Source organism: Porites lutea, chromosome 7 (assembly GCF_958299795.1).
Source record: "Porites lutea chromosome 7, jaPorLute2.1, whole genome shotgun sequence".
NCBI lineage: Eukaryota > Metazoa > Cnidaria > Anthozoa > Scleractinia > Poritidae > Porites > Porites lutea.
The window spans coordinates 25,549,318-25,563,233 of NC_133207.1; the positions used below are offsets into that span (position 1 = coordinate 25,549,318).

Genomic DNA, 13,916 nt, shown 5'->3' on the forward strand with positions numbered 1-13,916 from the left:
AAATCGGACAGTTAAAGAACCAATGAAAATCAAGTAGCAAATGCCACTGGCCAATGAAATTTAACGTCATAGCACATGATAACCAATCAAAATCAATGAATAAATAGTGACCAGGTAAGCTGTTCAGGTTCAACTGAAAAGAAAAATGGATGAAATTAACTGGTCCAGTGACTTTTATTTAGGTACATTAATAAATATGTCAAGACTGAGATTCTCGTATTTTTTTATTGACACAATTAGTTGGTAATAGGACTTCGTGTCGTACAATTCAGGGGTAATCGGGCGAGTAATGACTCCCTGAATTGTACTCCACTCAGTCCTATTACAATTACTAATTTGTTCCTTGACTTTACCTCATTGATTGTTGGTGTGTTAATAATACTCTTCGCTCGGTGAGCATATCGCAGTGTGCTGAGCGTTTCTCCATAGTTGCATTCAGCTGGAGAAATCGCTGAGAAAAAGGGAGAAAAATATTATTGGAGCTGTGTCACGAAATTAAGCCAAATTCAGAATGTCGGAACTGCCTGCCAAATTGAGCAAAACCATAAAAATAACCAGTTAAAACATTGGAGAGAGCTTTGAATTAAACAGCAAATTCAAAACAGGGCAAGGGTGGACAAAATTGAAGACAAAAATTGATTGCAAATGGCGCTCAACAAAACTTGATAACCTACCAGTTTTTTGAGAGCTCGTCCCTGCTGTTTAGAACACTAAAATTTTTACGATTTGGAAACTGGAAATTTGGAAACCTGTGATTTCGTCTTTACAAGTAGTTTCTTCGCGAAACTAAAACGTTCAGTTCCGTAGCGAGTAAGCCGGAGAGTTACAGTCAACTCTCATCATAGCGGACACTTTAGGACCTCGAGTTAATGTCCACGTTAGCGAGAGTCCGTAATAGCGAGAGTTTATTTCAGTCAAACGTCTGTAATTTATTTTTGCCTGGGATGTAGCTGATGTCCGTATTATCGAGCTGTCTGTTATATCGGGGTGTCCGCAAGGCCAGAGTTGACTGTATTTGCAACACAGTCAACTATCGCCTTACGGACACCCCGATAATGCGGACAGCAGCTACATCCTTGGCCAAAATAAATTACAGACATTTGACTGAAATAAACTCCCCCTATTACGGAGTCTTGCTAATGAGGACACTAACTCGAGGTCCCGAAAGTGTCCGCTATAAGAGGAGTTGACTGTAACAAACAAAATGGACAGGACTGTTAAGACACAAGCGAGGTTGCGCACTTTTCTTCAGTCATCGCTTATCAAAAGGAACTTATTCCAATATGCTGACCTGCAATCATGACGGTTTTTGAGTTCCCTCCGAGGCTGTCCTTGAGTAGAAATGTCAACACGGAGTCCCTGTATGGCACGAATAGCTTTTTCCGAAAAGATGGGCGCTTGGATATCGTGGAAGAATTAATGGAGTTCTCAGCTAAAAGAAAAATAAATACTACATGTATATCCTGTGTGACAGACGTTTGAAGGGGCAACAAAAAGGACGCTCGAGAACAAAAACGGACGCGAGAGGGAGGTCATCTTGTGCCAACACGTAGCCTACGAAAAAATTTTCCGTTCCGAGTGGCGAGGGAAGCGAGCTGCGGGAGAACGCTCGAGCAAGCGGTGAAGCCGCGAGTAGTCTCCCCCCTCCTTTGGGGGAGCGTTGCGTGACGTCCAAAAAACGGCTGCGAGGGAGACTAAGCCGCGAGGAGCTCCTTTCTAATCTTGCCCCTAGCTCTCGAGAACTCGCGCTCGCGTGTGGCTTCTCACGACATCCCCTAAACTGCGATCAGGCGTTTTTTGGTCTCCTTCGGCAAGAGGTATAAACAGATAATAGGGAGAGGGCATGCTCCCATGCTAGATATCCCCTAAATGAAGATGAGAGCTTACACGCCGGATAAAATCGCTTTTGTAGTAACTGTATGAAAAGCTTAAATAAGATTTAGAGGCGTAATAAAAAAGGAAATTTTGTATTCACCAAGAGTGGATATGACAATTCCTAAAGTAACAAGAGACTTGTTGATGTTGGCGCCTTCCTTCAACCTGTCACCGACGGCTCCACTTGCGCTTGCGCGCTCGCTACGAAAAAGAAAATATATGTCACAGAAAAGCAAAAAAAAACAAAAAAAAAACACTAGGATTCCCCAGCTACCGTAGTATACAAGCGACTAGAGTTGCTACTATTCTCAACTGCAAACACTACCACCCTACACTTGTCCATCAACGCCGTGGTGGTCACATGACCTTGTACCACCTGGACCTAGTTGGCACGCTGTCGTGGCTATCTGGAGGCCCAAGTCACTCAAGTTGGGGCACCATGTGTGTCTCAGACGAGCAATACAGACTACGCGGAATTGCAGTACATTGCAGCATCTTCTCCTCCAATTACCACTGGGACTATGAAACCCCTATCCATCTACCAAGTGAGTTTACTGCATAAAAACTAAATTTTAGAAACAGGACTAAACCACTATTTCTCTGCATATTCTACATGCGACTGGATTAAATGCAGTGTAATATACCAACCTGCCGGCCAAATCAACCAGATGGATCTTGCTGATGGTTTCACTTGGCATGTCTCCTATCAACTTGGCCTAAAAATACCATGATTTAGTATAAACAAGTTGTATAACAGAAAACTTGACTAATTAAAATTAAAATGCCCTCAATACATCACCCATAAAAACTCCTTCTACCGTTTCCTTGGACTACCTTGGAGTTATACACGGTGGAAAAATAAGTGCGTGCCACTTCTTATTCAAAAACTTTTCATCTTGATTTGTTTTACTGTCACCTTGATGGAGGTTATACAAGACTGAACCAGGAATTCAGAAAGTGAGGACGATACAAAGAAAAGTGAGCAAGAAAACACAGCACAGGGAATGGGGGTAGCATTCTTTCAATTCCTTCTTTTTTATGGAACACTCTCCAGTTCGCATCACTCTCCACCAACTGAATGCCTGTAAACAGGCTAAGGTTATACTGCAGTTCAGTTCATAGGGTATATAAATCAGAGAGTTTGCGTGGGTCTAGAATAGGGTATCATTTTCAGGGAAACTGATCAATTAGTTGAAGATTTTAGTCTAGACAAGGGAAACCAGGAATTGCCAGTCAAAAATATAAAAAAAATCAAATTTACACAACTTAGCCTACAGGCTACTGTAGGATGGGGTGGGTGGGGGGATTTGGGTAGTTTAGTCTAGTATTGGGTAGCGAAATTCAGCTGAAATAGTTCTGGAATAGGCAAAGGGTTCCAGGGTCCCAGCAGCACATTTCCACCCCAAAATTCCTAAACTACCCCACCCCCCAGGCAATTCAGCTTTAATTTACATCTTAAATATTCTGTAAGTTTCATTAAAGGCAATTCTTACCTGTGTGAATTTTATTGTAAAAATGGCATGGGAACGACTGCTTGCGTTATTCATCCTCGTTGAGGCAGTTGCTCTGAAAACAGAAAACATCATAATTAAATTCAAACATATCCCATATATCTGAGACTCAAACAAGATGCATTGTGTGAACATTTTCATTTGTCTCTTTGCTTATATGTAATTGATTGTTTTTTCCCTGTGTATATATTACAAAGCATTAACCCTTTAAGCCCCAATATCCACATACAAATTCTCCAAACTGATCTCTATACATTTCCTTTAAGAATTAGTTAAGAGAATTTGATAAAAGATCAAAGTATTTTCTTTTAGGTGATCATTTTATTAATTCTCATAACCTCATCTCTTGATAAAGTATGGATATCGTTAGGAGAAAATTGCTGTTGGTCACTATTGGGACTTAGGGTTAATTTCTTCTCCCTAAGTAGCTTAGGAACGGTCACTAGGTCTAACTACCTGGCTGGTATTTAACAATGGAACATTGAATAATCATCTATTTATTTATCCATGTGGCTTCTAGGTGAGCTAAAAGCTGGTTAAAAATGTGAAAGAACTTAACTTATGCACTTTAATAGACAAGAAATATCTGTAAGTACCACAGTACAAACCTGAGCTTGTTTCCCTGTTCAATAAGAACTTCAATTGAGTCTAAATCAGACACATGCTGCTTTGTTAATCCTGCAACAATAAAAAAAACACACATTTTAAAGACAACCTAAGAAAATGGATTTTCCTCCAGAAAACATGCGGATTGCAGTGAAAATGCGGATTTCTAATGCACAACTTTAAATATTGTTACCTACCTTCGACATATGGACCCTCTTTCGGATGTTCCCGAACTTTCAAGTTTTGCTGAGGAAGCTTCTTAAGTTTCTGTGGCCTCAACAGGTCACGCACATGCTCATTGTAAATTTCCAAGTAGCTAGATAGAGTAAAACAAAAATTTACCCAATTTTTCTCGTCTTGCCTAAATTTCTTTACAGTTTCAATTCTTATGTAGCTTTGGTTTTTTGGGTTTATGAATCTAATGCTTATTTGATAAAGAAAGTGGACATTGTCTTAGGTGAAAACCTAGTAATTACAGCTTAAGAGACTTCTCACATGTCTTTTGATTATTATTTGGAAAAGAAAATATTAAATAAAAACAGGTAGAGCAGACAAGTAATATCATATATGAACTGGCTAAATAAAGCCAAACTGATGGACATGGAGATAATTTCTACAGGAGGTTCTTGAGAACTTTTGAATCTGTGTTGAAATCCTATGGTGTAATGACTTATAAAGGTTATGCTACGTGGTACAATTCGCAAGGGCAATTTATAGCACAGCAAGGCTGGAATAATGTTGCAACCATCCAAAACAATGTCACAACAATGTTTTTTTGCAGTAAAAACTGTTGTTGCAAATCATCCCATGTAACGTCACCATCAAAATTCGAAACTTTTTAATATGAAACCAGAACAGTACATGTACTTTCACATGATGCTCAGGTATTTAATTTTTTCTCTGTGCTAAAAACTATTTACTATTCAGGTGACGGGATCAAAAACCAATCTTGCCTACTGTCAATATTAAGCCCACCGAGGGGCTCATTTATTTCAATTAAGCCCATTTGAGGCGGGGCTTAATAGAGACGGGCTTAACAGAGACGTGGGGCGTATTTAATCAAGAAATGACAATGGTATCAGCTCTCCATAAAGAACTAGAATACAAAGTGGAAAAGCTCAAGTACAAGTATTAGAAGTTTTAGGTCATCAGAATCAAATCCAAACTTCCAGTTGGTAAAGTAAACCATCTCTAATCATTCCACACAAAGTTTTACAGTAGTGATTGATTAATACAGTCTATCATTTATTAATGAAGAATAATTAGGAGAGGGGAGGGGGGGGGGGGGGCTTTTTAACTTTCTTCCCCTGAAAAGGATTGGGGGTGGTTATTAGAGGGAGGGGGCTTATTTGAGAGAGGGGGCTTAATAGAGGATTTACAGTAGTCTAAATTACCTGACTTCAGTCCTGAATGAAGAGTTCAGTGATGTGTTCTGATCAATGTACCGGAACAACCCCTGAAAATAAAAAAGACGTACAAATTGCTATGATGAGAAGGCTGGACTGGATAACATGATGATGGTAAGTCTGCTGAAATAAACTTGCTTCTAAAAGACTTGGGATTTTTATTAGCTGCAGTTAAAAAACAAAAATGAAGTGATCATGACAGTACCTTACATATTCTTGGAATAAGTCCAATCTCCTCCTGAAAGTGAATGAAGTGTGTCATTAAATACTGACGTACATGGCAGGGGAAGGGAAATTAGACAAGCTTGCAAGCAAACTCTCCTTTTGGGGGAGCTGTGAGAAGTCATGCGAGAGCCGCAAGCGAAAGGATGTGCGAGTGTGTGCAAGGAGTTGGCCGCTCGCTTGGCGTTCTTTGCAGCTTGCTCTGCACGCTAATCGAAATGGAGATCTAACTGATGATCAAGGCAGAATTAGAAATGTTACAAAGTTAAACTGCCATGGAACACTGAAATTTCTAACAACTAAGCAGTTGGTACTCAAATGACAGTCAGAATAGGCGATAGAAGAAATACTGATGCCCAGTCCCGATGGAATACCCATATAGACTACCTTTTGACTAAATTCACCACTAGTAACTTAATGTACATGTACCTTCCATTCAAGGCTATTCAAAAGGTATATTATTGTCTTTAGGGTATAGTACATTGAGCCAGTCCATGGACTGGGCATCAGTGTTTTGTCCACCAGCATCAAAGTATGAAGGAAAGAGTTTGTACTTACACTGGTTCCCATCATTGTGTATGTTTTCCCAGCACTTGTCTGACCATAAGCAAATAAACAGGCATTGTATCCTTCAAATGCTGAATCTAATACTCCCTGCCCAAGATCATCAAAGACCTGCAAAATATTGTAGAATAGTTCAGGGGGGTCATTAGGCATCGGAGATCACAGATATGTTTTATGTTGCTTTTATCTCTCTTAGTCATAATGTCTTTTTAGAAATTATCTGTTATATTTTATCCTAAATTATCTTTGAAAATGGTTTATTTTAAAGTTTTCAGTTGTAGAATCTATATTTGTAATTTGTTTTGAGGGCCACAGAGTCATCAGTGTCTTAGGACTACTGTTAAGTGTTTTACCCTCTTTAAATAAAGCCTGTTATTTATTATTTATTTATTTATTAGAATTCTCCATTTTTGTTTTTTACACGGAATTCTCTGGCTAATGTTTGGTAGCCTAGGATGGTTTTTTATTCAGCTGTGGAGCCGCTTTCAAAATATTCTCCAGTAACATATTACATCTTTCTCCTGCTACAAGAATTCTTAATGAATAAACCCTGATAGTTATGACAAAATTAATATTTGTACACAGGACTGTCAGAAAAAGCTGGATCAGACAGGAAATTTCCCTTGGTCACTATAAGCATAAACCCCAACCAGAAAAACAAAATAAAAATAGAACCATATTAGGACCCCCCAGTTGTTCAAATTTCTCTGCCCTCTAATTTATGACAGGCCTGATATAATAAACTATGCAGACCTTTCAGTGTCATCACGATGCCGTGTATTTTGAAGTTCAAAATGATTAGAATAAACTGTCAGAAATAATTCACTGAAGATTATTTTGGTTGTCACGACACAAGCTCAAAATAGTTCAAATATTAACCAAGGTTAGAAAGAAAATCATGATTGCTTAAAATATTAAAAATACTGGCCTGCTTTCAATGAGTTCTTCATTCGACATCAAGTAATGATTAGTGCAAACAAAATGTTTTAGTTGTAATTCGCAAACTTATTAATAAATTAATAAGTTTGCGAAAATGCAAAGGAAATGCATGTTTAATGTTTAATGAGTGTTTGGAAATTATATGAAAAACTGCTTATTTTTGCATCCTTAATTACTCCTTCTAATGTTTGATGGAGGCATTCTTCTTTGCATCAAAAGTAATGTTTGATGGAGGCATTTGATTGAGGGACAGCTATTATTCAAGAAATATGGTACTGTGATTGTCCAAATAAGATCTCACCTTCAGATAGGCAACCCAACCCTGTCTAGCTAAAGGATAAAGGTAGATGCACATTTCACCCAACACCATCCTTATTCTGAATTATACAATAACAACATCACCTGATGGGGAGTAGACCATCAGTAGTTGGTCGAAAAGTTGCGATCAAAAACAAAGCCAAACCAAACAATGGCTTCTTTACCTGTTCCTGTTTGATGAAGTGTCCATCTTTTGGATCTGCTGACCAGTATGAGTAATCAAAGAAGAACTCTTTCTTATAATCGCGCCCTTTGTCACCCTCCATTCCAGCCTCTCCATACAGCTGCAGATAAAAAAAGATACATAAATGCATAAACTAGTACATAATAACCAAAGGTTAGGGAGTGCTAGCCTGCAAAAACAGCCGTCTCTCAGCGTTCTTTGCCACTTTTATAGGGCATTTCACAGGGAGGGAGCTCTGTACCTTAGCAACAGAATTCCATACTGGTGACAGAGATCAATGTTTACATAAATCTGGTAGTCACGGGCTGGGGGTTCCAAATGTAAATTTGTTCGATTTTAAGTTTCTCCTGGGCGATTATGGTAAAGTTTTGTGTTCTGCTGAGAACGAGCTCCAGCAAAACTCAAATGCTTCTTGTAAAGTCATCAAAGGATATAGTATATCACAAAATTTGTGATTTACTAATATACGAGTAATAGTTCTTAAAAGTGGTTTGTATCATTTAGTAAATTATCAGAAGTTTGGTTGCTCAATTGACCAATCATTAGGTTAAATACAATAAAAACCCGCGACTAAGAACCTGGTTTTTAAGAACCCGTTATAGGCTACAATTTGCCAGTTAGGGCCCCCTCTATAGAAGAACCGGTTTAGCCTAAAATTTGAAACAGGTTCCTCTTTGGAGACATAGGTGCCTTATCACTCCAACTGCAATGTACTGGCACATTTTTTATAAGCAATAAGCTGAAGAGCACTACTAAAGTACTGTTAGCTACAAAAGCGGAAAATAAGAACCTAAATTGAGCTTATTACCTTTTATCTAAGAACCTGTTTAGGCTAACTTGGGAAAATGCAGGTTCTTAGTTGTAGGATTTTACCAGAAATATCGAACAATTAACCGGCAAAGTGTGTTAATGAGTTTCCTGATAATGTTTTTCAATAGTCCATTTTACAGTTACGGCTGAAAACGAGGCTGGAGTTGACCTTGTTTTGATACAACCCTTCTTGCTTTATTACGTAAATCATGTTGTTCTTATGTCAACTAGTATTTTTAAGCATAATTTCCATAAGAAAAGACGGGGGTCTGTATCAAATCAAGATCAACTTAAGCATCACCTTCACTCAAAGGCTAGGATACTAAGCCCACAACTGTAAAATGGTCTATCGACGAACTCAACAGCAATATCAATCTAGTGGCTGTCAAGTTCAGTTAGGTTCAACTACTGAATGTTGGACTGGTTACCCTGAGATTTTTTCATCTTAATATAATAACAAAATTTCACTTTATTAATTTGTAAAATTAAATGTATTTGAACATGCAGTGGAGAATGCATGATCAACAGAAGGATCAATTCAATTTGGACTGAATTTTATTTCACTCAGCTGAACTTTAATCATAGGATAATAATGGTCAGAAAATATGTTACAATGCAGAACTGGTGACTCATAATAATTATATACACTAGGTCAAGTTTACATCATTTTATTCCACACACACACAGGGTCTTCATATTATAAGAAATACCCACTTCACACAATTATTGTAACAAGAATTTTTTCTTGACATAATAGTTATAAGATGGAACTTGCTTTGTTTATAATCAAAGGGATACTTATCATAAAGAAATAATTTAGGAAACTGGAAATTAACATGGTTCATTTCTGCTCACCACAAAAAAAGCATCCTTCTCAATATTATGATCACAGAATCAAGTGCAATATAGCACCTTAAGTGTTTTTGGAAGGTTCTTTGCATCAAAAGTATGTCTAAGTTGATATCTGTCACACACAATATCATGTGCCGTGGAAACAAACAACAGGCCCTCATTTTAGTTATTTCTACTATGTTCCCCAACAATAGATGCTTTCTCTCACACATATTTAACCGACCTTTCAATACAAATAATTATATTAGACTGACACCAGTGCGAGTTCCGTTAAGATCATGGATTCAGACATTTTGCAAATGCAGAATTACTTAAAAAAATCCATGATTCGAGTTACCGCACCAGCTAATTGCCTATCAAAATGACATTCAGATGTTGGGACTGTCTAGAAGACTTAATAAATTAATGCTTTATTATATGAAAAACAATATTATCATAAAATGCATCAATGACAATAATAATATCATGAAATTAGTTTATAACTTATAAACGGTATTTTGTCAAAATTTCCAAGGAAAACTTGTTTAAATTTTTCCATGGGGCATGAGTACATTTGTTTAGTACACTTTCTAGGTTAAGACCTCTCAGCTTGTTTCTCATTATTTTAAGCTTCCAAGAAAACTTAACTTTTATAAACGCCTTAAAATCAAAGAATTTATATTTTTTTTAAAACTGGAACTAGATGCACTATAGTGGCTGTCAGAATAGTTCAAAATTGTAATAAACAAATGAACATATAAACAACAAAATTATACAGAGCTACGTAACATCAAGTCACAGCAGGAAAAATATTGATCACGCTGTGACTTTTTCCGAACCAACAGTGTCGACGAAAAATAGCAACACGTACAACAAAGTACAACATTAGCACTTCGCTGCTAACAAGTAAACTTTTTAGCAAGAACAACAAAGTGTACAATTTTGTTATGGTTATAGCATTACATTCACAAGTTCACATGGTTGACCGCAAGCAATCGAACTTTGTCCTTTAAGAAGCTGAAGTAATTAACCAGGTGGCAGGTTGTGGCGTATATTTTTTAAATATCTTTCGTAAAACAAACAATCCAGTGCAATTTAAGCTTATATTAACAACTTCGACAATCTCGTGAGTGGTACAACGTACGTGTTCTCTTTTTTTTTTTCAAATGCACCACAGAACAATGATTTTCAAAGCGAGTAAAAGAGCAATTTATTTTGAGTGCAGGGCAAGGAAGAAACATAACTGTAATGAACATTAGGGACGAAAGTGATAATATAAAGCAAGCTTTTTCTTGCAGCAATTCACAAACTCTACCTTAATATTCGTCTATTATTATTTTTATTACTTGGCCTTTTGAATACTTCACACGTCAATGAATGACATGGGAAATGAAAATCGAAGCGAAACAGTTGCAAAGATATGCATGCAGTCGACTGACAGAAGAAACTTTGGAACGTTTGAAGTTTTTGCAAATGAAAATACGAATAAAATTGCTTTTTATCTCGTTATAGTACTGACGTCCGCCTTCTAAATAGATCGTAAATAGACAAATTTGAAACAGTATACTTGGGGGATTATCACGCCAGAAAGAGGTACTTTATTTTAGCTTAGTATGTATTATGGAAGCATTCCCATTCATGGAAAATTCTGAACCACACCGAAAGAACTTCAAATCCACGTTTGCCTTTATACGGATAAAACACTCCAATTAAAAGAAAGTCGAATAAATCTCGGGATTAGGGGTATTTTAGAAGACAGAAGAAATGTTTACACAAGCTCGACAGCAGTATGTAGACTACTTAAAATAGAAAGTAAAGATCTTAACCAAGCAGATTTCGCGAATAGGATATACGAAATGCACGTAAATATAAAATCACGTCAGCACATGACACGGAATTTTTGGGGATAGCGCTAATGACTTCAGCTTATTTCACTTTCGACACAAATGTGTACTTCCCTAAATAAGCTTTAGTAATAATTTATACGTACGCCGTCAACAACCTTACCTTAGTGTTGAAAATTGTTGTTTTCTGACCCTCCATCTGAATAATACATTTAGAACCGAGCTCTAATTCCCTGCATGATGAACAAAAAAAGGGAGATTAGCTACACAACGTTTCATTTTTCCACAAAACTACAGAAATTTTGAAAGCAACGATGCAAAAAGCACACTTAACAAACGAATTCACCTGTTGTTTAACGGACGAGCACGAACGGCTACTTTCAATGAAGCCATTGTAGAGCAACGTATATCGGCGCCTTCGATTTGACGTTCGAAGCAAATTGAAATAAAATAGCTAGTAACAAATCCAAATAAAACGTCGTTAACAAGCTGAGAGGATCAAAGACATCCGTGCAGTTCCAAAATAACCCATATTGAATCAGTAGTGTGTTAATTCAAGCATACAACTGGTTGTTGTCGTCCGAACAACGGCTCTCTTTCTTTGTCAACCTGAACTGCTCGTGTGTACAATCACATGCTTGGATGACATGTTCAGCAAAAGTCTTGTCCAAGTGATTCCAATTCTGTCCGCTATGCGGGGCTATTAAATTAGCAACGAGCGAATCAATTTGCCTATCAGGTGCCCTTCGCGTGAGGAAAGGACGATGGCGTTACAGCGAAAGGAAATACAAGATTATCTCAGAACAAAAAAATTCCTTGCGGTTTTTTAAGTGGGTCAGGAAAACGGCGACATTAGTTCCTCTTATGCTAACTCCTGCAGAAAGTTCAAGACAGGAGTTTTGAGGCATGTTCATTCAAACATATTCAAGCACTCGTGACGATCGAGTTTTCGAGAGTGTTCATTTCATTTCAAATTCAAGTACCCGTGAATAACTAAGCGGGCGTATGACCAATCAGGACAAAGATTACATAGTCGACAACCAATCAAAAGAGCTGTAATTGTCAAGGTTTTTGATTTTACATGGAAAAGCCCGCCATGTCTAGGGGAAAATTTATATGGAAACGCAAAAACATGCGTAGCGTTTTTATAATTTTTATTTTATATATTTTTCCATTGTCGTTAAGTTACTAATTCAATTCAGGATACGACGCTTTCGAATTTTCTTTTTGTGATTCAAATATTGTCATTCTTGAGTCAGCACTAAAATGAGCAGTGTTGGAGAAGAAAAATTACAGAAATAAGCGGTTACCTACTTGCTAAGATTGTTTCAAATATCGTTCAATACTAGTATGCTAAATCATACGATCTAAAGAACGGAAAATGCAAGGTTACGTAATCACTTGATTTATTTTAACTGATCTATTATAAATTCAAAATTTGATAATGATGGTGGACATATTTTTTATATATTCCTTTTTTTTTTTAAGTCTTTGGACCGATATACCCTATTTACTTTTTAAGATTCTGTATTCTATTCAGCTAGAAAGTAAAAATGACATTGAAAAAAGAATTGCATCAATCGTTCACCTATGTTTATAGATAGGACCTCTTCTTTATTTAACCAGCTGTAATTTGCCATAAATCGATTTCTATGGTAATGAAAGCAGTAAGTTTTAATACCAAGGTAGATGCATACTTTTCCTGGATGGCAGCTCCCCCGCCAAAGATAATGTCCTCGAATTCGCACAAGTGAGCCTGTTATTTATATTTGTGTTACGACCTATTATTTATATACCTTTAATATTCAAATTTCGCGCTGTGTATGCCAAATCCTGGAGAGCTGCTTGTATGTCAGGGTGGGTGGGGAGAAGGGGGGGAGAAGTCGGTTAAATCATGGGGCAAAAAAACTTGATGACGAGTGTCCCGGGGGGTCATTTGTGTCAAGATAGTAATAGGGATGTTACAATGTTACTAACTTTTTCTCATTTCGTGTTAATGTTATGACTACTATAATCTGAAATTGAAAACGCCGTGAATCACGTCACTCCCATCAAAGAGCCATGTCACCTGGGGGATACACCTTATGATGGCCTATCAGGTGGGAAGCTCAGGCTTCAGGTATATGAAACGGTAGGGATTTCAGTTATTACGTACAAAGAAGGGTAGGGAAATCTGTCATTTCGGTCGGCTCAAAAGGGCAGCGAAAAAAGGCGAGAAAACTTTCTGGTTTTGTGATTTATTCATATTTGAAAGCCAGTGCATTTACAGCAGTAACAGCAGTAAAAGGAATGCAAAGTTCTAAACTAGGTATGTGAAAGGGGTACCATTTGTCAATAGAAGGTATACGAAGGGTACCTTTTCTGTAAAAAATGGTATATAAAATGTTAAGGGGTTGGACCTTGAGGCGGAGCGTCCCCGTATTAAACTTTCTTGAGTACCCCCCGGACCATGTCATCGGAATGATTGCTTAAAAGACCACTGCAGGGACTGATAAAACAACGTGAAAAGTCTGAAAACACTCGAGTTACAGTATTTCGACTGGTCAAGCCAGTCTTCAAAATTTTTTTCCCCAGAAATGTCGGAAGTCACGTACAATATTATATATGATAAAGTTGGAATGATTGTGTGGCTACTTAGAAAAAATAAGAGAAAATTAAAAAATAATACAAATAAAAATTAAATACTTTTTATATGGAGAACTGCAACTAACCAGGTATAGTGTTGCTTTTTTTCTTTTCTGCTGTATCTTGTCTTTTCAAGAAGCCACACCAAAACACTTAACCCTGCTTTATACTGTACGTGACT

At 37.3% G+C, this 13,916-nt stretch overlaps 1 protein-coding gene across 1 annotated transcript in view; it reads right to left on the reverse strand.

The window, feature by feature from the left end:
* The window catches only part of LOC140944042 (uncharacterized), a 30,426-nt gene extending 17,990 nt beyond the window's left edge, over window positions 1-12,436 (reverse strand). The window contains exons 1-13 of the mRNA XM_073393149.1: window positions 11,457-12,436; window positions 11,274-11,343; window positions 7,606-7,725; window positions 6,179-6,295; window positions 5,604-5,636; window positions 5,387-5,448; window positions 4,190-4,308; window positions 3,995-4,064; window positions 3,369-3,441; window positions 2,524-2,591; window positions 1,976-2,076; window positions 1,292-1,432; window positions 354-451 (exon numbers count right to left, since the gene is read on the reverse strand). Of these exons, the coding sequence (XP_073249250.1) occupies window positions 354-451; window positions 1,292-1,432; window positions 1,976-2,076; window positions 2,524-2,591; window positions 3,369-3,441; window positions 3,995-4,064; window positions 4,190-4,308; window positions 5,387-5,448; window positions 5,604-5,636; window positions 6,179-6,295; window positions 7,606-7,725; window positions 11,274-11,343; window positions 11,457-11,503 (1,119 nt within the window). The 5' untranslated portion in view covers window positions 11,504-12,436. The remainder of the gene's footprint in view (window positions 1-353; window positions 452-1,291; window positions 1,433-1,975; window positions 2,077-2,523; window positions 2,592-3,368; window positions 3,442-3,994; window positions 4,065-4,189; window positions 4,309-5,386; window positions 5,449-5,603; window positions 5,637-6,178; window positions 6,296-7,605; window positions 7,726-11,273; window positions 11,344-11,456) is intronic.
* Window positions 12,437-13,916: the final 1,480 nt, after the last annotated feature.